General features: G+C 41.5%; 1 protein-coding gene across 3 annotated transcripts in view; it reads left to right on the top strand.

Moving 5' to 3' along the window:
• The window catches only part of ANO6 (anoctamin 6), a 278,097-nt gene that overhangs the window by 156,439 nt on the left and 99,548 nt on the right, over positions 1-22,110 (top strand). For all 3 annotated transcript variants that reach the window (XM_064491795.1, XM_031462717.2, XM_010989569.3), the window contains one exon: positions 11,038-11,117. In XM_064491795.1, coding sequence (XP_064347865.1) covers positions 11,038-11,117 — 80 coding nt within the window. The remainder of the gene's footprint in view (positions 1-11,037; positions 11,118-22,110) is intronic.

Consider the following 22,110-nt stretch of genomic DNA (forward strand, 5'->3'; position numbering starts at 1 on the left):
AATTTAAGTGTGGTGTCTTCTTTCGTCCCCTGGACATGTATAGTCATTGTAATCTGGAAACTGACAAGTCAGTGACTAGAACCAAGTTTCAGCTGAGCTATAGCCAACTGCAAACTCAGGGTGGTATTCCAGTGGGAACCCTGGGGGTCTTAAGAGACCTGAACCAACTGGACTGTGAAGCAATAGTGATAGCTTTCCAAGATGTTGGAAACTTCTATAATTAATACCATTTGTCCTTTATAGAAGATAACTGTCTTAGCCAAGCTTTTAAAAAACAATACCAAAATGGTAAAATTAAATAAGAATTCATCTTCAGTTTTATGATTGATTATTGCTAATGTTATTAGATCTAAAAAATTTTAAATATGTTTGTTAAAATGGTAAAGGTTGCAGAAATGGATAAGACTCAAATTCACATGGAATTGCAAGAGGGCCTGAATAGCCAAAATGATTTCGAAAAAGAACAAAGTCAAAAGATCCACATTTACTGATTTCAAAACTTACTGCAAAGCTGCTACAGTAATCAAAACAGTGTGATACTAGCATATGGGTAAATGTAAAATCCAACAGAATAAAATTGAGAGTCCAGAAATTGGCCAGAAATGGCCAGTTGATTTTTAAGAAGAGTGCCAAGTACACTCAATGAGGAAAAAAGAGTCTTTTTAACAAACGGTGTTGTGACAGCTGGATTTCCACATGCCAAAAAAATGTAGTTGGACCCCAACCTCACGTTCCCTATAAAAGTTAACTTAAAATGGATCAAAACTCTAAATGTAAGAGCCAAAGCCATAAACTGTTAGAAGAACACAGAGGTAAACCTTTGTGACTTTGGATTTGGCAGTGGATTCTTAGACATAACACCAAAAGCATGGACAACAATAACAACAAAATAGATAAATTGGACTTTATCAAAATAAAAACTTTAGTGCATCAAAGGATATTATCAAGAAAGCAGAAAGATAACAGAGTGGGAGAAACATTTGGAAATAATATATCTGATAAGGCTTGACTATCCAGAAAGTATATAATGAACTCCTATGTCTCAACAAAAAGACAAATCACCCAGTTAAAAAATGAGCAAAGGACTTGAGTAGACCTTTCTTCCGAGAAGATCTACAAATGATCAGTAGCACAGGAAAAGATGCTCAGCAGCATCTGTCATTAGGGAAATGCAAATCCGAACCACACCACCAGTTCACACCTGCTAGGTTGGCTAGCTTTTTTTTTTTTTTTTTTTTAAAGTAACAAGTACTGGTGAGAAATTGACACCCTCATACATTGCTGATGGGAAAGTAAAATAGTGCAGTCACTGCAGAAAACAATTAGGTGGTTTCTCAAAAAGCTAAACATAAAATTACCACATGATTCAGCAATTCTACTACTAGGTATATACACAGAAGAGTTGAAAACAGATGCAAACAGATATTTATACACCATTGTTCATTGCAGTATTATTTACAGTAGCTGAAAGGTAGAAACAACCCAAGTGTTCATCAACAGATGAATGGATAAACAAAATGTGGTATATACAGACAATGGAATATTATTCAGCCAGAAAAAGGGATGCCGTTCTGATATACATGGATGAACCTTGACATCATTGTGCTAAGTGAAACAAGCACCAGAAACAAAAGGACAAATATTTTATGATTCTGCTCACAGGAAATATCTAGAATAGGCAAATTCATAGAGACTGAAAGTATGTTAGCAGTTACTATGAACTAGGGGAGGAGGAAATGGGGAGTTATTGCTTAATGGTTACAGTCTCAGAAATGATTTTAAAAAATGTTTTGGAAACCGTGGTTACAGTTGTGCAACATTATGAACAGAATTAATGCCAGCAAATTGTACATTTAAGAATTATTTAAATGGCAATCGTTATGATGTACATATGTTACTACAAAACAGCTTTTTTAGATGATAAAGAAACTAATAAATTCAGTTAGAATCCACTAGGTTTGTGATACTATTGGGCTTTTCTATAAAAGTATTAGCTAATGAGGTTGGGATGATGTGAGAATGAATAATGTGAGGATTGTTTCCAGCTCTTCAAAAGGAGATGTGTTTAACTTCCAGGGACATTTTTTGGAGCTAAATTATTGTGAGAGGATTGCAGAAATAGGGAAAGGCAGTGCGTAAGAGGAGCAAAAATGACACTACACACCCCGGGAGGGTAACCAGATGGAGAACATCGTGTTCACGGCGCTCTTCTCAGGGATGTTGTTATTTGTGTATAGAGTTGCCTCTTGGGCTAGGGCTGGGAGGGTGAGATGCCCAAAGGACTCCTTGAACTTGTCCCCCTTCCATTCTGCTGTGGAGTCTTCTGTGCTGCGGGTAGGAACATGTTCCTGTCTGAGACATTGCTGGAGCGGTGGGCACGGTGCAGGAGAGGCTGAGTCCCTCCTTTTCATAAATACTGCCCAAATATTTGAAGAATATTATCTTGCAGGGACACTCTACTGTTTTGTGTGTGACTGTATCTCCGTGTGGCCCAATGCAATGTTTCTGGAAATATAAAAACTTTCTTCTTATTACATAGGTAATTTAGTTGCATTCAGAGGGAACTGAAGAACATTAGTAACATTTCTAGAGAGACAGAGTTCATCGTTCATTCCATCATTTATTCACTCACTTATGGGGCATCTATAATACGCTAAGTACTGTTTCAGGTTTTGAGGAAACAAAGTAGAGTAAGATAATGGCTTGCCCTCCAGGAGATTATGGACCAGTGGAGAAGAAAGCAAGTGATGGCCATACGGTGTGAGGAGAGGGATAGACATGTATGTTTTCCCCAGATGTTACCTTCTGTGGAGGTGGCCAGTTGTGAGAGAGAAACAACTATGTGATTCTTTGGAACTCTGTTCAGTATAAGCTGCAAATTTGTTTATGATTATCTACTCACTTTTATTTCTTTTCCACACTCTCACTAGAAGACCAACTGAAAAATACTATATTTTAAAATTAATTATTTATTTATTATTGTTTGGGGGCGGTTATTAGAGTTTATTTATTTACTTACTTATTTTAATGGAGGTACTGGGGATCGAACCCAGGACCCTGTGCATGCTAAGTACGCGCTCTACCGCTGAGCTATACCCTCCTTCCCCACCCAAAATACTGTGTTTTTAAAAGCTAATGATGCCACAATTCAGTCTCTGGCCACCTCCTACAGTGACATGACAGGTTTTACCGGACATGCTAAGTGCTGTAAGAGCGTGAGGTGGAGGCAACTCACTTAACCTCGTATGTAAATGGTGACATTAAAATGAAAATTTAAAGACAGGGTAAAGTGGAGGTGAGGGGAGGTGCATTCCGGATAGAAAGTACTTAGGATAAGGTTGAACTGAAAAAGGAGAAAACTTGGTGACTGACCAAATGTCGGGAGTAGGGGCGAGAGCAAAGTCAAGAACGGCCTCAGAGTCTAGGTTGAATCTGATGCTAATACATTAATCAAGAAGGCAGATGCTACAGTGGGACTTTGAAACAAGGCTCTTTTTACCATAATGTAGCGGAAATATTTATTAACTTTATAAATTGCTTGATGGGTAGTACTAGGTCCCCATCATGAGCGCCCCCCCAAATGTTCTTACCCTAACAAATTTTTTCACTTCCAGAATTGTCTGAGAGAAAGAGAGAGAAATTGAGAAAGACAGAGTACACTTTTGTCTTTCTGAAGATGGAAAAACAGAACTCTAACAGAAACCATCAAACTGAATTGGGAATTTGCATTCTGGGAGTGATTAGAGGAGAATGCCATAGTTTTTCATTTAAATATTATAGTCATCGTGTTTATATGACAGTAACAAGGTGTGGTAAGAGATTGATTCATCCAGATTCAGAAAAGTGAGGAGACATTTCCTGATTCACATTTCTTTCTGTTGAAAGCAATAGCCAACAGAGCTCAGGACATTGAGGTCAACTCAAAAATATTTGCTGAATTAATATTATCTTTTTCTGTTGTTTAAATTTATTTTATTACAAAAAAGGAAATGAAAATGGTAGGGATAGTCAGGGTAAAAAGTTAGAAGGGGAAATTGGTTCCTGACAAGGTAAAGGATGCCAACATTTATTAAAGATTGAAGTTTAAAAAAAAGTACCCCAAATTTATATAGTACATAACAGTTTCCAAGTCACTTTTATCTTTGTTTCAGTTAATTTACTCTCCACAATGACTTTCTGATGTAGGTATTATAATCTGCATTTTACTGAGGAGGAAACTGAGATTTAGGTTTAAGTGAAGCCACAGGGTTATACTGTGTAGAGGTCTTTAACAATTCAAGTTCACTGCCCTGGGTAGTAAAGTACAGCCATCTTAGCCTGGGAACTCTCCTGTCTTTGCGTTTTATGTTTCATTATTAACTTTCTCTTCATTAATAATGACGTTTTATCCCAATTTAGACTCTCATATAATATTACAAGGCCTGTCATCTCTAAGCTTACAACCTCTAGATAATGTGGAAAATAGATTTTTTCCCCCTGTTTAATTGTCACCAAAATATAGTAGATCCTGTTAAACTGAGGCCAAAGAGATGTGAACCTGGAGACCAAATATGACTGCCAGAGGGCGATGCAGGACCTGGGGTGTAGGCTTAGCTGTAAGTGATGTGAGGAGAGAGACTGGACAGGCTCACATGATGCCTGGAAATTATGAGAGTGCCAAGAATGGTGGCCCAAGTGTGTGGTTGCTTTAAAAATCAGTATTTTGGGGGAGTGCTGGTATTCAGGTCAAACATCAGATGTATGCTGAAAGCCAGTTTTCAGAGGCGTCTGGTCAAATGGGAGAAGAGAGTGTCAGGTATAGGACTACCTGGCAGATGACTAGACATCCTGCCCAGTCTGGCTATGTGAACACATCTTCATTTCTAAGGTGATTTGGGCCATTCTTTTAACATTTTTTAATTGTACATTTAGTAAATCATGAAATTTCTGAGAACAGTTTCTATACTCTGTTCATCTTGGTTTTTGCTTTATTTTTTTTTTTCTTTTTTTCATGGGGGGAGGTAATTAGATTGACTTATTTATTCTTAGAGGGGGTACTGGGGATTGAACCCAGGACCTCATGCATGCTAAGCATACGCTCTACCACTTGAGCTATACCCTCCCCCCTCATCTTGTTTTTTGTACTCATATCACTCATATCACCTGAATATGAATATCTTTTGCCACTTGCCAAAATATTTTTGTTTATTTTGTGGAGCTTTTCCATTAAGTCTTCTAGTTGTGGGTGCTATATAAATAAATTTCATTGCATTGCTTTTTTCATTATTTGTTTTTCAAGATATGTTAGTCTGTTGTTAGTACTTTTTAAACGTATACTCACAATTTTAATTTCTTATCAACTTATATTTAGCATCAGGGGCCCCCCTGGAATTATTCAGAGCAGCTTAGGAGACATTAGTGTATTCAAAAACATGTGCAATTTTGGAATCAAACAGATTCAGATCACTTCTAGTGACTTCAAGCAGCTAATAACCTCCCATTTTTCATCATCTGTGAAAATGAGGATAAAAACAAGATTAAGTAAAGTCAGACCTTTAGGAGTGCCAGGCGCATAATAGCACACTCAGGATATTTCCGTTTACATTTATGTCTTCATATCACATGATTTGATTAGGTTCTGTGTACATGAACTTAATTTATATTTAGATAGTGTTTTTTTTTTAACAATATACTTTTGAATTGTCATTTGTATTCTTTGCATAACCTGTGAGATAACCAGGGCAAGTAATTTTATCATTAGTTTCAGATAAATAAACTGAGAATAAGTGATTGCCCAAGATTGTGCAGTTAAGTTGAAGATTAACTCAGTCAGTCCCCTTAATCCATGCCCAGTGCCCCTTGCACCAGGCCTTGGTCCCTCTTTACCTGCTGTCTCTTATATACTTGCTATGTCTCTGACCATCTCAGTCACAACCAATCACCATAATAGACATGTCACTTGGACCCAACAACCTGCCAACAACCTGCCAACCTGCCATGCTGGTGCTATAAAGTTAGATAAAGGATAAAGTGTGGATGCCTAGTTCTGATGATTTTCATTCCTGGGGCACTGCTTATCAGGCACTTTGAGTCTTACCCATGAGTTTCCCAAGAGGTCGTTTTGTGTTTTCTGATGGATAATAGATTATCTAAGCTATGAAGTGTAGATAATGGCTCTTTTTATTGGCCATTGTAAGTAAATCTCAATCATCTTTACTGTAGAAGTTATCTCTCTCTTTTGCAACTGGATGATTTCCGTTTCTAATTGATAGACAAGTAATCATGTGAACTGTAACTTTCTGGTGACGTTTTAACTGTTCTGATGCTAATCCGTTAGTGTGACTGGACTTCTAGACATTCCTGTTGGGCCCTTCATGTGTGTCAGGACTAGGACCACTGATGGCCTTATTGCTTCAGTCTTACTGCAGTGACTGCATTCATAAAAGTTTTAAAAAATTTGTTTAAGTTTCTTTTATTTTTGACTAACTGTTATATGATTAAATACTATTAAATTTAGGAAAAGTATTATTTAGTGGGTTTCTTTTGACCTAAAGTCTTAATTATTTGAGTTTTGTCCACAGTCAGCCAGTTGATATATGTGTGCACAAGGTTTTCTTCGGTATTTTTACAATACTCCATTTGTCTTGCTTAGCCCTTACTAATTATTTTAAAAGCAGCATTTATCATGTCTCAAACTCCTTTCCTCCAGAAGAGAGAACTTTGTCTGATTCTTCTTGGTATCCCCAGGGCCTAAGACCACAATGAGGGTGCAAAATATGTATAAACGAGGCGACGAAGGTTTGCTGAACCTGACTTTCAATTGCACGTTCGTATTGCATCCATGCAAAATTTCATGGACATGTCAAGACCGGAGTTTTTTCACATTAGAATAGCCAGTTCTGAGTTCTCTCATCAGCTTTTTGACAAGCAGAGGACATAGTGGTCCCAAAGTGCCAAAATGAAAGGCGCTAATCATGATGTCACTCAAGGTTGTACTTCTGTTGTGTAGGGCAACCATTATGGTGATACGAAACACGCCTTTCAAATACTACGTTAAAAATGACTTATTAAGAAGAAAATAAAATAGACATTTTTGCCTTTTTAGGATTTTTTTTTCCTCTGATTCTGCCCCTATTTTAATCAAAAGCCCTCAAGTGTCATCTTGATTTCGACTGTTTTATTTTTGCTAAGAAATGAACTTTTTCAGCTGTGTTAGGTTACCAGAAATGAGACTATCAAACAGTACCTGGAGCCCCTTGGTAGGGAGGTGTCATTATCATATTAGCATCATAAATCACCTGCTTCTCAGTACTGTGTTAGATCGTGGGAGTAACAGCTGCAGCTTCATTCTACCTAGATGATGTTTCAATAAAACCATTTCTGTTTTATTCACTCAAATTTACAGTTTCTCCTTTGTGTTTGACATTAACCAGTGAATCTATTAGTTTCCATTACCAACAGAATAACTAAAACTGTAAGTAGTTCTATATTTTCTCTCATAAATCCTGTCCAGCTGCCTAGATGCCTTAATTTGATAGAACATCTGGGTGATACATCTTCTGTCTCCTCTGTCTTTAGGCAAAATTCATACTTTTTTAAGCCTCTCCTTTCATTAGGGGGAAAAAAAAAAAAAGAAAAAATCAACCTTAGAAGCTCTGTCCCATCTGTTGACCCCAGATACATAATAAATAAACTGGGAGCTGGTTACAAAGGAATCCAGATAAGATGCAGAAGTCAAGTCACTCCATCAGATTTGTGGTACTCATTAAAAAATAATAATAATAAAAAAAGAAATACCTGCAAGTATTATGTTTCATTGACTTGCTAGTTCTGCCAGAAAAAAAAAGCGTCACAGATACACTTTTCTCAATATCTGTCTTAATGCTATAAAAATGTTAGGTCCTGTCTTTTTACTGTGAACCAAGCTGCAAGACACCAGTTTAAAACTCACCCCCATAGCCAATTGCATAAACACATTTTAGCACGTTTTAAAGGCGGTCTGTCAAGAATGTAATTATCTTGGACCACTGTTCTGATGTCAGGATAACCAGTCCATTCCCTTACAATTCCCTGAGTGTAGCAGACTGTGCAGTAACGGCCGTCACCTTCCTGGAGCTCTCAGGGGCAAGCACCTTAACCCCAGGTCTCTGCCTGCAGCTCACCTCATCTGTTTCCTGTTTGTGCTTGTTGCTCACATGTAGTGGTCCTGGGGTGAACTCAGTTTTTTCGGAAGCTTTAGGATCACTCGTTTGTGTGGCCTTTTCTACTGGCATTTTCTTGCAGTTCATAGGCTTACAATGGTATGAGTTTAGTGGCAAGATTGAGTGAAGCTAAAATCGAATCCAGATACTGGGATGTTTCTTAGTGAGTGATGCGCCAGACCTAAATGACTGAGTTGTTGGCTGATGTTTTAGTTTTTTCAGTCAGTCATTTAGCGATCTCTCCCCTATACATGCCCAGCTTTCTTTTGGGCTACTGAAGAGAACTTTTCCGGATCATTAGGGACCCAGCCTTCTCTTTCACAAAAGCCTCCAATAGATTTTAAAAAATTAACATGCATTCGAAAAATAGGCACTGCAAAACTAAGATAACATCACACTTCATAAAATGAAAAGTAATTTCTTAACATAATGCTTATTCCATACTCAATCCTCCTATGTTTTTAATTAATTTATTCTTTAAGCAGTCTTTTTTGGGAAGGGGGTAATTAATTTTTTAAAATTTAATGTGTTAATTTTAATGGAGGTACTGGAGATTGAATCCAGGACCTCATGCCTGCTAAGCTGGTTCTCTACCACTGAGCTATACTGTCCCCCTCGCCCCCTCCTGGTTTTGATAAATGCTCTTTACAGCTGGTTTGTCTAAGTTAGGATATAGTTGAGTACTACATATTTCTAATGACATTGTGATTTATAATAAGAAATATATTTTGGGTCTTCCTTGGTTCCTGGCACAGGTCTATTTTTGAAAACTCTTGGAATTTTCTAAGTGATAAGAGGGATAAAAAATGCCTTTGTTATGTTAATGAGGTGACTGGGAAATCCCCTAGATAACCAAGGGAGGGGGCTGGCTGCCAGGGGAACCCACCCAGTGATCCCAGAGTAGAAACTTTCACTCTCAACCCCCTTGCCCCCAGCTGGGGAGAGGGGCAAGGTGAATCAGTTGCCAGTGGCCAATGGTCATCAATCAGCCATGTCTTTGTAATGAAGCCTCCATAAAAACCCAAAAAGACAGGGTCTGGAGAGCTCCAGGTTGGTGAGAGCGTGGTGATGTGGGGAGAGCAGTGTGCCTGGAGAGGGCGTGGAAGCTCCGCACCTCGTCCCGCACACCTCTTCATCCGACTCTGCATCTCTATCCTTTAAATCACCCTTTATAGGAACCTCATAAATGTAAGAAAATGTTCCTCTGAGTTCTGTGAGCCACTCTAGGAAATTAATTGAACCCCTGGAGAGTGTGGTGGGAACCTCTGATTTATAGCCAGTCGGTCAGAAGCACAGGTGACAACCTGGACTCCAATTGGCATCTGAAGTGGGGGCAGTCTTGTGGGACTCAGCCCTTAACCTGAGGAATGTGATGCTGTCTTCAGGTGGACAGTGTCAGAACTGGATTGTTTGTTGATGTGGGGAAAACGCACATTGGAGTTATGTTCCTTAGGGCTCTTTAAATCTCTAACAGTCTGCCTTTTTCATGTTATTGATTTATTGGAGACAAAAATCTGTTAAGAAGTGAGAATATTTATTTAAAGGTTTACTAATTTTTATTTAAATATTTAAGAATGCTAAGTGTGATTAATAACACTTTTTCTACACAGCCAAAATTACCTTGCTACACTTACCGATACTAATACAGTCCAACACTGATTGATACTCACATTTTCCCAATTTGTTTTTAAGGCTTTTACATCTGGATTGTTTAAACCGGGATCTACTCCAGAACCACACACACTGCAAATGTTTGTTTTGGCCCAGTATCTTTTAATCTGGAACAGTCCCTCTTATTCATGTCAGGAACTCATTTACAAGATGAGACTAGTGTGAAAAGGAATATGTGTATGTCTGTGTATGACTGAAACATGCTATACACCAGAAATTGACACATTATAAACTGACTATACTTCAATTAAAAAACAAAAGAAAAAGACGAGACCAGTGTCTCACAGGATGACCCACCTTCTGGCTTTGGTTCCTTTATCCTTCTAACACAGTGCCGTCCAGTGCAGTAACCACTGGTCCCATCTCTAGTCTAAACGGAGATGTGTTGTGAGAATAACATGCACATTGCGTTTCTAAGGCTTGGTTCTGAAAATATGTAAAATATTTCACGGGTAATTTTTTATATTAAACGCACATGTTGAAATGAGTATCTGAGTATGGCAGGCTAGATAAATCTTCCGGCTCAAATTAATCTTACCTGTTTCTTTTTAATTTTCTTAATGTATCTACTAGAATATTTCGTTTGGCTCCGAGCATCTTTCTATCAGACAGCGCTATTCAACAGATTTTTAAAACAGAAACTCACGACCCTAAAATGAGTCCATATTAGTTCCCTGAGATGCAGTAGAAAACAGAGCACCAATAGGCTAAAGTGTTCTGGGCTAGGGTTTTATAACATTTAGTTGCTGTGTCCTTCCATGTAGGAGCTAAATGATTTCCCATGGAGGATCTAGCCTAGTGCATTTAGAGACCTAATATCCTACAAGCATGGCATTGTCCAGTAGATGAACAGGTGCTGAAGATCTTGAGTGTCCCTGATTAGTGGGAAGTGTTCAATACTGTAAACCTGGGGGGAGGCGGGGGGAACATAGCTTTAGTGGTAAAGTGTGTGCTTAGCGTGCATGAGGTTCTGGGTTCAATCCCCAGTACCACTGCTAATAAAATAAATAAATAAATAAATATTTAAAAATAAATGAAAATTTAAAAAAATAATATAAACCCGTAAGTGTGACACAGATGATGAAAAAGAGTTGTTAAGCCAGTGCTGCTGATTTAAAAGCAAAAAATACGTGAGCCAACAAGAATTCAGGCTCATTTATTAAATTATTTGTTTGTTTGCTTTCAGTCTTGGAAAACCTCGAACAGACAATTGTCTCCGGTTTTGGAACACTGGAGAGTCAGCAGGATTTCCGAACCCCAGAGTTTGTGAGTACTACTACTCTGTCTTAAATTTGTATCAGCTGGCTAGAGATTTCTCACAAAGTGGACAAAGAGGGGTTTTCTTCTCTTTCTTTTCTTTTTTTTAATAAAAATGAATTCCTGCCTTTAGTGACTCTGGATCTGGCACAGATCTCCCTGGCAGTGACTGTGTGTGCAAAGCTCTGGTCCTGTGGGGAGCGGGTTACTGAACCTCAGTGTCTTGGCATCATGCTCCGTAAGCTAGTTCTTTACATATTTGTAATGGCAAATGGGAACACATTCCACAGGAAAATGGCAGCGTGCTTCCAAAACTCCCCTTTCATTCTTCGATACCCCTGCTGTCATTTTCTGCAGTAACTCTGGAAACCCATCTTTCTTGAGCGCATCCAGGAACACTGACCAGTCTGCTGTCCATTTCGTTCTGGAGCCTTCAGTAACACAACCCGTATGGATACATCTTGTAGGGCCAGGAATATTCTGTTGGTGGTTTCTGCCAAGAAGGGAACTAAATGCTCTTCACTAAATTAGACTCATTAACGATTAGCCATGGTTCCTACCCTCAAGGAATTAAAAATCTTATTAGATGCTAGCATGATTTTATTAATGCCTCGTTTAAAGAAAATTAGGCATATAGGATGCCTGGTGCAGAGTGTCCTTCCTAAATAGATTTTATATTAGGCTCATGTGAGGCGGGGGATGGGAAGAAGTGTTTCTCTGACTCATATTCCACATTATTGCACCAGACGTGTAAGGAAAACATGCCAGGATCTACCGAGATTTACTGATTTTTGCCCCCTGCTGCAGCAAATGGTTTGTCTACCACTTTAGCGATGGAAGAATCTTTTTTTTTTTTAAGTTTATTTTCGAAATATGATATCTAGTCACCACTCCACTCCAGTAATTGACAGAGCAGAATTATATTATTGATAATGACCAAAAAAACCTCATTATGTGTTTTTCCTCTTCTCCCTCACTCTCTGTGGATTGCCCACTCAATTCAGCCAAGAGTAAGAAAACTAGGCAGTGCTCTGGACTGAAAAAGGATCACACACGAGACTCTATCCACAATGCCATTTTATTTCAAAGTGTGGGACTCCTGTGGTGTACTAGCAGATTGCCTACTGCGAAAATCACTTGGATATAATAGAAAGGCATAGTATTCAATGACTTCCCTATTATATTCAACGCGCTTTTCAGTGGAGGAAAATTGTGAATGCTCACTGATATTTCTGCATCTTAAAGGAGCAGAGCAGTTTTGTGAGGTTTGTTTTTTTTTTTTTTCCTGACTTCCGCCGTTACAGTCCCAAAGCAGAATTGACACAGATATTTCACATGTGGGTTTGATCCTGGTACAGACTCATGGAGCTGGCCCTTTGCTGTTTTGTTATTTTCTAGCCGCCTTTTGCTGATAATCTTTAAGCAACATATGTCGTCTAAAAAGAGCTGTGGGCAGTTAAGGCATCGGTGTGCTTGGTAAACACATATGTACTTCACGCCAAGTCCGTGTATGAAAATATAAGTATTTTTCTCAAGAACAGATTGTAGTATATAATGATGTTTGAGATTGGCATGCCTCAGCGGTGTCTTCCACAGTCTGCGCTGGGAATTACACTGGTCACCTTCTACTTTCAGTGTTAATTTCTCGACCCACCACTTTGAACCCTTTTCAAGGTGTGAAGACTGGTGAGTCTAGGCTAAAAGGACTAGGAATGCACCTCAAAGACCACAGAATAGGCTTCCTGTTTTGAGACACCTGTCTTTTTTTTTTTTTTTAAATTGAAGTGTAGTTGATTCACAATGTTGTGTTAGTTTCAGGTGTGCAGCTAGTGATTCAGTCATACGTATACATACATATATATTTTTCAGATTCTTTTCCATTATAGGTTATTAAAAGATAGTGAACATAGTTCCCTGTGCTATACAGTAAGTCCTTGTTGTTTATCTATTTTATATACAGTATATACAGTAGTATGTTAATCCCAAACTCCTAATTTATCTCCCCACCCCTTTTCCCTTCCCCCCATAGTTTTTTTCCCTATGCCTGTGAGTCTATCTCCAGTTTGTAAATACGTTCATTTGTATCATGTTTTAGAGTCCATATATAAGTGATACCATATGACATTTGTCTTTCTCTGTGAGACACTTGTCTTAACAGTGAGTCTGAGAATATTTACATTAAAAGGAGATTTTTAGGCTAAATCCCCATATTTTTATTTTTCACTGTCATTTCTCACGAATACCTAGGGTCATTTGTTTAGAGCAGTTTGGTGGAGCCGAAATGGTTCATCACAGTTTCCTTCTATGTGTGGTTGAGATCAGATCTCTATATCTGGCTGTTCTCTTTCTCTAATTTTGTGTTCATACTGTGTTCAGGGAGGACTCTGATTTTCTTGTGCCTTACAGATTTTCACACGTCTGATGCTCATTGCCCACCGCATCTTGGTGTAGCACGTACATAACTGCTCATGTTTGCTCCTCAGCGTCTCTCTAGCCCGTGGACTCCCAGTAAACATACATTTCCCAAACTACTGTTTCCATGGTAAACAAACAGGAGGTGTGGAAGCCACCTTGAGAATAGGGTCCTCGAGGGAATCAGGTGTAATATTTAAGGGTAGCCTCTCTGGTAGGCAGAATGTTACAACATCAGTAAGAATGGATGGTTCTGCTTGGGCAGGCAGACGAATTGGGTACATGCCAGGACAAAGCCAGGTAAGCTGATCCACACCAAAGTTTTAAACTGGAGTCAGGGGGAGGGGACAGCTTGGTGGTAGAGCACATGTTTAGCATGCGTGGTGTCCTGGGTTCAATCCGCACTACCTCCATTAAAAAATAAATAATTAAACTTAATTACCTCCCCCTCCCCCTCCCCCCAAAAAACTTTAAATTAGAAACAGGGACAACAGTATAAACCTAGGAGCAAAAAGTACCCAAAAGCAAAGCAAAACTGAAAACAGAGAAGACAGAGAAGAGTAAGAGGAGCAGAAAAATCAGAATACTATTTTCCCTGTGGCATTTTGGAAGGTCCAGCTGCAGTTGGCTGAGTTGAACTGAAATCAAGCAGAACTGAAATCAGGCAAGGCGTCACCCATGTTTACTCAGGCTTGACCCTCAAATAGTTCAGATTTCAGAAGGATCAAGAGCCCAGTGTTTTTTATACAGCAGGGTGTATTTATATAGTCTGGCCGAGAGGGAGAACAAAATCCTTGTCATTATTAGTCCGTGGGTGTGTGGGTGAGGGTTAAAGTGAGAGGGACCTGGCTCGACGCTGACCCCATGGAGGGTAACTTGGTGACCTCACTACGGTGGGAGACCATCTCAATCGTGGTTCAGTCTTTTGTTTAAGCACAATGAAAATTTCTTTTATAATCTGCATTACTAACTTAATATTTTATGCTGAATCTTTTCCCATGCCATTTTTTCCCCCAGTAGTATTGATATGTAATTGACATGAAGCACAGAGGGAGGCTGGGAACTGAGTACCAGAGACCCAGATAGACTCGTGGAGCTCAGACTTAGAAGTCGAGACCCCAGAAGTAGGCAGACTGGTTAGACTCAAGGATGGGGAGCCCTCCACGTGGTGACGGAGCAGGTAGAGGTTGTCCTGCAGTGTGGTGCACGCAGATGTGGGGCATCCCGGGCTCCCCACTCGTGCTCCCAGTCCCAGATGTCGTCAAGAGCAGAGGTGATCTGAGGTGTCAGTGCAGGGGCTCCGCCATCATAGCTGGCGCAGCAGACCCCAGGTTGATCCCAAGCCCCAAAGAGTGGAAAAAAGACCTGGGGATTGAGGGATTAGTAGGGAAGAAGGTTGGGCAGTGATCAAGGCTCTTTCTAGAAACCCTGCCTCTGTTGGCACTGACTCAGGCACTGAAATGGGCCTGATTGCCTATGTACACATGGGCCAAGGGATGGGGTCTGGGGAGGACCTGGGAGCTAGTAATGGTGAATTTGCTTGCAGCCAGCTCTACAGAAACCAAGCTGCAGCCAACATGAAAACACATGGGAAGAAAGAGAAGGCTAAGGAGTTAAATCTTACCATCTATGTCTCGATTAATAATGCCCTCTTTTCCAGCCTTTCCAGAACTTGAGGTTTATGTCTGACTCTCCTGGCTTTTTAAAGACAGGAGGATTCCTTCCACCTCCTGTCTCATGTTTGAGGCTATTTCTCTTTGTTTCGCGTCTACCAAATTTGGCATAAATAATAAGGAAGAGTCTAGGCTGGCAAACGCGTATTAGGATTACAAGAGGATAAACCAGGGGAAATGATGAGAAACCACAGGATTTAGAAAAGGAAGACAGACTCAGGAAGATGGGGATTAGAGTGGAGTAAATACATGCCCCTTTCGTTCAGCACTCGTGGTTATGCAGAGAGGAGGCGTCTGGAGAGTAATTATGTCATTTGGAATTTTGTGGGGTTCCCTTTTTGAGGGGAGAATACAGTTGATCTCCTGAAATTCAAATTTGATTGTCTTTCACTGAATGAAAATAGATGTGGGAAAAAAAAATAGATGTGATCCTTAAGGAAGTTAAAATATTAAACTCAATTAACAAATGATTTGATGTCTACTATTTTAAGCAGTATGGTGAACAAATACAAAATACCCCTGCACTCGTGGAGCTTAAATTTTGGTAGGTGAGACATAAAACAACTAAAATGTATGACAGGTTACATGATGGTAGGTCCTTCAAAGAGAAATGAAGGAAGGGTTCTATGTGTGCGTTGCAGAGGGAGTTGGTTACGGGTTTGACGAGGTGTCCAGGGCATACGTCACGGAGGAGGTGACCAGTGGGAAGACCTGAAAGCTGGGGTGCTGGAGCAGACTATTTGGAAATCCAGATGAAGAGCATTCCAGGCAGAAGGAAAGAGCATAAAACAGAGGTCTTGAGATGGGAGTTTGTGGTATGTTTGAAACGGAAGGAGGCCAGTGTGGCTGGAGGGGAAGGAAGGATCGTGAGAATAGTCAATGATGGGGACTTTGTAGGTGATTGTAAACACTTTGGTTTCACTCTGAGTGAGTCGGGGAGTTATTTGAGGGTGACCCCTGGGAGAATAAACTGGGGAGTTTTGAGCCAAAGAGTGGCTTTACCCAACCTCACCTGTGTTTCTCCAGGATCGCTTTGGCTGTTGTGAGAACAGATGATGGGGAATGCAGTCAGCAGCAGGGAGGTCTGTTGGACTTTTCAGGAATCCAAGGGAGAGGTGATGTGGGGCTTGGTCCTGAATGTGAATTACGGCAGCCATGAGACATACTCAACTTCTTGGTATGTTTTGAAAGTAGAACCAACAGGATTTGCTGAGACATCAGACGTGAGGTGTGTGAGAGAGAACAGTCAAGGATGGCTCCAGGATGTTTGACCTGGAAGCCTGTGGAAGGAGTAGTTAGGAGAAGAGTCAGAGGAAAACCAAGTTCTGTTCTGGTTGTGTAAAGTTTGAGACACCCAAGTCAAGATGGTAGATACACAGTCCAAGTTCATGAGAGGCATCTAGCTTAGAGGATATGGGAGCTGTCAGCACATAGTTGGTATTTAAAGCCATGGGACTGAAGGGGAGAGGGAAAGGGAGGGAGGGAGATAGAATAAAGAAGCCATCCTGGCCAGAGCCCTGGGGGCTCCAGGTGTTTACAGGTCTCGGAGAGATGAGGAAGCATCGGCAGAGGAGGCTGAGAAGCAGGAGCCAGGGAGGTGGAGAAAAACAAGGGGAGTCCTGGAAGCCAAAGGAAGTAGCAAGTAGGAAGGATGAGCAAATACTGCTGATGGGGACGAGAACCTGGATTTCGCCATCGGGAAGAGACCTTGACAAGAGAGGTCTCAGCTGAGTGGTGGGATCCAAGACCTCATCAGAGGGGATTTAAAATAGAATGGGAGAGGAGGCATTGGATGCTGGAATTTACATAACAACTTTCCAAAATGGTTGCTGGTCAAGAATACAGAGAAATGAGTAATTGAATGAATTCGGAGCTTGGGATTAACATATACACACTGTTGTATACAAAATAGGTAAACTATGAGAATAGCACAGGGAACTATATTCAATATCTTATAATAACCTATAATGGAAAAGAATCTGAAAATTCAGATTCATACACATATATGTATAATGAATCACTTTGCTGTGCGCCTGAAACTAACACAACATTGTAAATCAACTATAATTAAAGAAAGAATACAGAGGAAGGGGGTATTATCTGGAAGGGGGTTTGGTTGAAGAGAGTTTTTTTTAATTTATCCAGTTAGTTTTAAGATGGCAGGAATTACTGTTTATAAAGTGATGGAAATAATCCAACAGGGAGAGAAACTGACGGTGCAGGAGTGAGGGGGCAGAATTCCTGGAATGATGTCCTTGAGAGGGCAAGAAGGGGATGGAATCTCCTCCTTATGGAAGGACGTGTTGGGATCTACTCGTAGCTGTAGAGAGGACTCATTCTTAGACGTAGGAGGGCAGCCAGCATATTGGGACCCAGGTGGGATCAGTTCAGTCGATTTGCCAGTAGGAGCTTGTTGAAGTGTTTTCTTGATTGCTTCTCATTTATCAATGAAATGGGAAACAAGGCTGATGCTAAGACTGAGGAAGAAGAGAGGGGAAGAGGGCACGAGACGGTCATCTGAGAGTGAATGCACAGGGTAACGTCACATGATTGCCTGGCGGCCCTAAGAGCCCACTTGAGGTTAGTTGCTTTGCCCGTTCAAGCCCAGCTTGGGGTGGGGAGCAGGTGTGGAGAAGGCAGTGTTTGATTTAACTGCTTTTGGGGTTTTTCCAAGTCAGTTCAGCAAAGCAAGACAAAGGTAAGAGAGTTACAGGGTGTTTGCAAGAGTAGAGGACCACAGACACGAGGAAGGTGAGCCAAGAGGATCAGTAGATTTAGGCCCTGGTGGGGTTTGGTAATTTGGGGAGTTTAGGGTATTGGAGAGAGTGAACTGGAAAAACAGGAGGCAGCAGTGTGAGAGTCAAATGTTTATCACTGATGGAGGAGTTGTAGTGACCGGCACACACAGGGTCTGGGATAGGAGCACTGGAATTCGGGGCTGAGGCAGGAAGGGGTTGCAAGTACAGGGTGCGGGAAGGATGACATTTGTGAATAGGGAAACTCCCAAGAATTGCATCAGAGGAGTGTGATGGAGAAGTAACAGGTGCCAAGGCATAAATCTCCAGGGAAGAAGGGGCAGTGACTCAAAGGTCAGGAGATGGCTGAGAGCATGGAGGGACAGGAGTGCAGTCTGCAGCGAGACAGGATAGAAGCCCAGAAGCAGGCGAGGCGGGGAGGGGATTGAGGTGTTGCGAAGGGGCTGTCCTGTGAGGATTTTTTAACCTCAGCACCGCTGACATCTGGGGCTGGATTTCTCTTTGTTGTGGAGAGCCTGTCCTGTGTATTGTGGGCTGTTTAGCAGCACTTAAAAAAAAATAGATTAAAATGCCTTTGTTTTAAAAATATGGCTTAACTACACCCACGGTGTGATAAGCCAGTTCTGGAACTGATCCTGCAGCTCAGAGTAAAACTGGGCCAACTCAATCTACAGGGGTTTTCTTCAGCTCTGTGTGTGTGTGTGTGTGTGTGTGTGTGTGATTTGTAGAGCCATTTTGGATTCCTCTGTGTGACAGAGAGGTCTGACCTTGAGGAAGAGTAGTAGCCCACATCCTGATTTCATAGGATTAATGATATAGTCTGGCTTGGTGACATCATTTGGGATGCAAAGCACCCTCTCCCTGGTTGTAAAAACCAAATACCTCCAGACATTGCCACGTGTCCCCGGGGAGCAGAATCGTCCCTACTTGAGAACCACAGAGTGAGATGAATACTGAAAAGGCATTGAGGTCCCCGCTGTCCTTTGATAGAGCTGTTCCTAGGCAGGGCTAGGGTGCTCCTCTCGTCCAGATTAGATTGGATTATGGGATGAGCAGGAAGAAAGGAAGCAGACAGTACTAACCTCTCTTTCAAGGAATTTGAAGGGCTGGAGAATGAGAGAGAACCAGGGGGAGACTATGAGTGCCCCGGATGATTTCCTCTGTCAAATGGGGAGACTTGCACAGGTTTAAATGTTGGTAGGAATTATCCCTGAGAGGGACAGTTGCCTCTAGAGAAAATGGTCTGTCGATGTGGAGGAGTCAGCTTTACGAAGGAGGAGCGGCATCTCCTGAGGTGCAGGTGCCGAGAGCTGAGGCTGTTGCTTTAGGGGTTTGATGGAGAGAGGCTGAGGGAGTTCCCACCTGCCAGCTTCAAGTCTCAGCGCTGAGAGTGAAGAGAACCCTGGAGGGGTTGGGGAAGTTGGCACTTGGAAGTAGTCGTGGCAAGCGGGGGACCAAACTGACCTGAAGAAACCTAGGAAAAGTTCTAGGCTTTCCGGGAAGTGGTGACAGCCTGCGTGGGGCCGAGGAGCCTGGATTTGCAGTGATTCAAGCCGCCCCGCTGGGGCTTTCTCCGGCATCAATCAGGCACCGGAGAAGCAGCTAGCCGGCCTCAGGGGGCTTTGCTCGATGGGCAAGATGGAAAGAGTGGTAGCAAGAGTGTGTTACTGAAAGGATGAACTGGGAAATGCAGCCTTAAAAAGGGAAGTAAAAGAGGATCTTGCTGGTTGATTAGAAAAACTCATGGAGCCTCTGAGGTCATTGTGAAATAAGAAGACAATGCTGTGTTCAGAAAGAGAGATGGATTCTTGAGTAAGTGACTTTGGAACGGAGGGTTTTCACGTGATGACAGGGCCCAGCGTGGGACCGTGGCAGTTAATGCACAAAAGGGAGGAGATCACTGGAGATAAACAGTCAAGTCACTGAGGGGCCAAGGTGCACGGGTCATGTCGTGGATGCAGATGTCCTTCTGGCCTGAGACAGGACCCCGAAGGGAGGGGGAGGTGTGAGCCGGGGCGAGATTTTCAGTGAAGCAGGAGCAGCAGCGGGGCAGTAGGAGGTACTAGGCTGTAGGAGTCTCCGGGGGTATCGTCTAGTTGCATGGCCCTGAGGGGAACTGTTTTCCCACAAGAGCATTGGAGAGTAAGGGTCTGGAAGTCACACACAGAACCAGGAGAGCGTCAGCCTTCCTTGTTTGCCCTGAGGTGTGGATGGTGTGAAAGAAAAGTCAGAGCCAGCTGCCCATGGGCCTGCAGATTTTTGTTTGCATGTTTTGTTCCAAAGTGGGTTCAAGGATCCATTTTAATCTTTGTTTTTCACCCCAGAAATCCAGGCTCTGTCTTGGTTATTTCTTAGTCTAAATGGTCCTCTGGCAACTGCATTGGTGCTGGGCTGTTGAGAGAGATGAAGGTTTATTTGATGGCCAGTGCAAGGTCTTTCTGACTAATCCCAGAAACCCAACTAAAATCCCAATGTCTGTCGCAAACCCCCAGGATCTTTAGGATCCAGAAGACTGGGAATCAAACAGACTCTTCCATTCGAGTGCTTCTGTACTTGTATACGCTCTTGTGCCTTCTATAGGCAGAGGAAACAGGGTGGCTTTGTCTTGTAGTTTTTAGTACTAAGTTTACTAAACTAGAAGAAAAGAAACTCCACTGAAAAAGGAAACCAAACAAAGGAACACTGATTTGGCAGAAGGACTCAAAAGGGAGAAATGAGATCAAAGATAACCTGGCTAGTAAGACTTGCTTAGATTGGCCCATTGCTGTGGTGGGAATTCACATGGCATTTCAGCGTTGGAAGCTTTTTGTGCGTTTAAGAGAAAAAGGTGACGGAGTGTGTACTTTGCCTGAATGTGGAGGAAGGGGACCTACTACTCATCTGTTTTCTGTGGCTGATTCAGACACTACGTTTGTGGATTTGTTAGGATGAGGGGGTAGGAGCAAAAATAGGCCCGCCAAGACGCAACGATCTCAGTCAGAAATGTCTCTGAGTCACTTCTCTGGAATGCAGAATGCATTTTCCCAGAGAAACAGTCATAAATGGTGAGTAGGCTGGCTTCCACGCCCAGCCAGGCCAGACTAGCTAAAGTCAGTTTAACATAGAGGGCTAACAGATTATTATTCTGCACTAATAAATCTCTGGAACACTCCAATCTTATTTTTTCCCTTTATTACTAAAAAAGTGCGAATGGAGGGAGGGTATAGCTCAGTGGTAGAGTGTGTGCTTAACATACAGGAGGTTGTGGGTTCAATCCCCAGTACCTCCACTTAATTAAGTTTATTTTATTATCTCCCCCTTCACCCCCCCAAAAATAATTTAAAAAATAAAATGAATAAATTTAAATTAAAAAGAAATTTTAAGTGCAAATAAAGCTGAAGTCCAGAGTGAGTGAGTTGAGGCTTGTGAACAAATGCTTAGTGTGAGAGTGGAGGAGAGAAGGGTGGATTCTGAGTTCTGTGAGACCCTGAAGAAGTAGGGATGGGTCCCCAGCCCGAGACAGATGAGGTAATGGTACAAGATGACACGGAAAAGGAGCGTACCAGCTCCGATGTTACTGCCTTGGTCCTTCCTGCTAATGAAGGTGATCTTTGGGTTGAAGTGTTCCAGCCCTGGTAAGGGGCTATCAAAGCCCACGCCGCACGAGACTGTTTTACAGAGGAATCTAATTAAAAGAGCTTCTATGTGTCTGTTAATCCCCAAACAGACACGCATCACAATGTATAAAATAGGTAAACAAGGACCTACTGTATACCACAGGGAACTATATGCAATTTCTTACAGTAACCTATAATGGAAAAGAATACATGTATATAACTGAATGACTTTGCTGTGCACCTGAAACTAACATTGTAAATCAACTGCACTTCAATAAAAATATTTTCAAAAAAAAAAAAGAACTGAACAGATTTACTCATGAACCACAGTTGGTAATCTTGAGGTGATACGGGGACTGGGGCGGGTGCCGGGACAGTAGCGGGAGGGACAAACGTGGCACTTTTCAAAAACGGGTGGGCTTAGAGCAGAAGGTGGGCATAGATTCTGATAGATGGAGACAGTGAAGCTGGAGCGTTAATCTCCAGGAATATTACATCTGAGTTGTTTTGTTTTGTTTTAAAGCCAGGTGGATTGTGAATGTTTAAAAAAAAAAAAAAGAAAGAA

The sequence above is a fragment of the Camelus dromedarius genome, chromosome 11, assembly GCF_036321535.1.
Source record: "Camelus dromedarius isolate mCamDro1 chromosome 11, mCamDro1.pat, whole genome shotgun sequence".
Taxonomy (NCBI): domain Eukaryota; kingdom Metazoa; phylum Chordata; class Mammalia; order Artiodactyla; family Camelidae; genus Camelus; species Camelus dromedarius.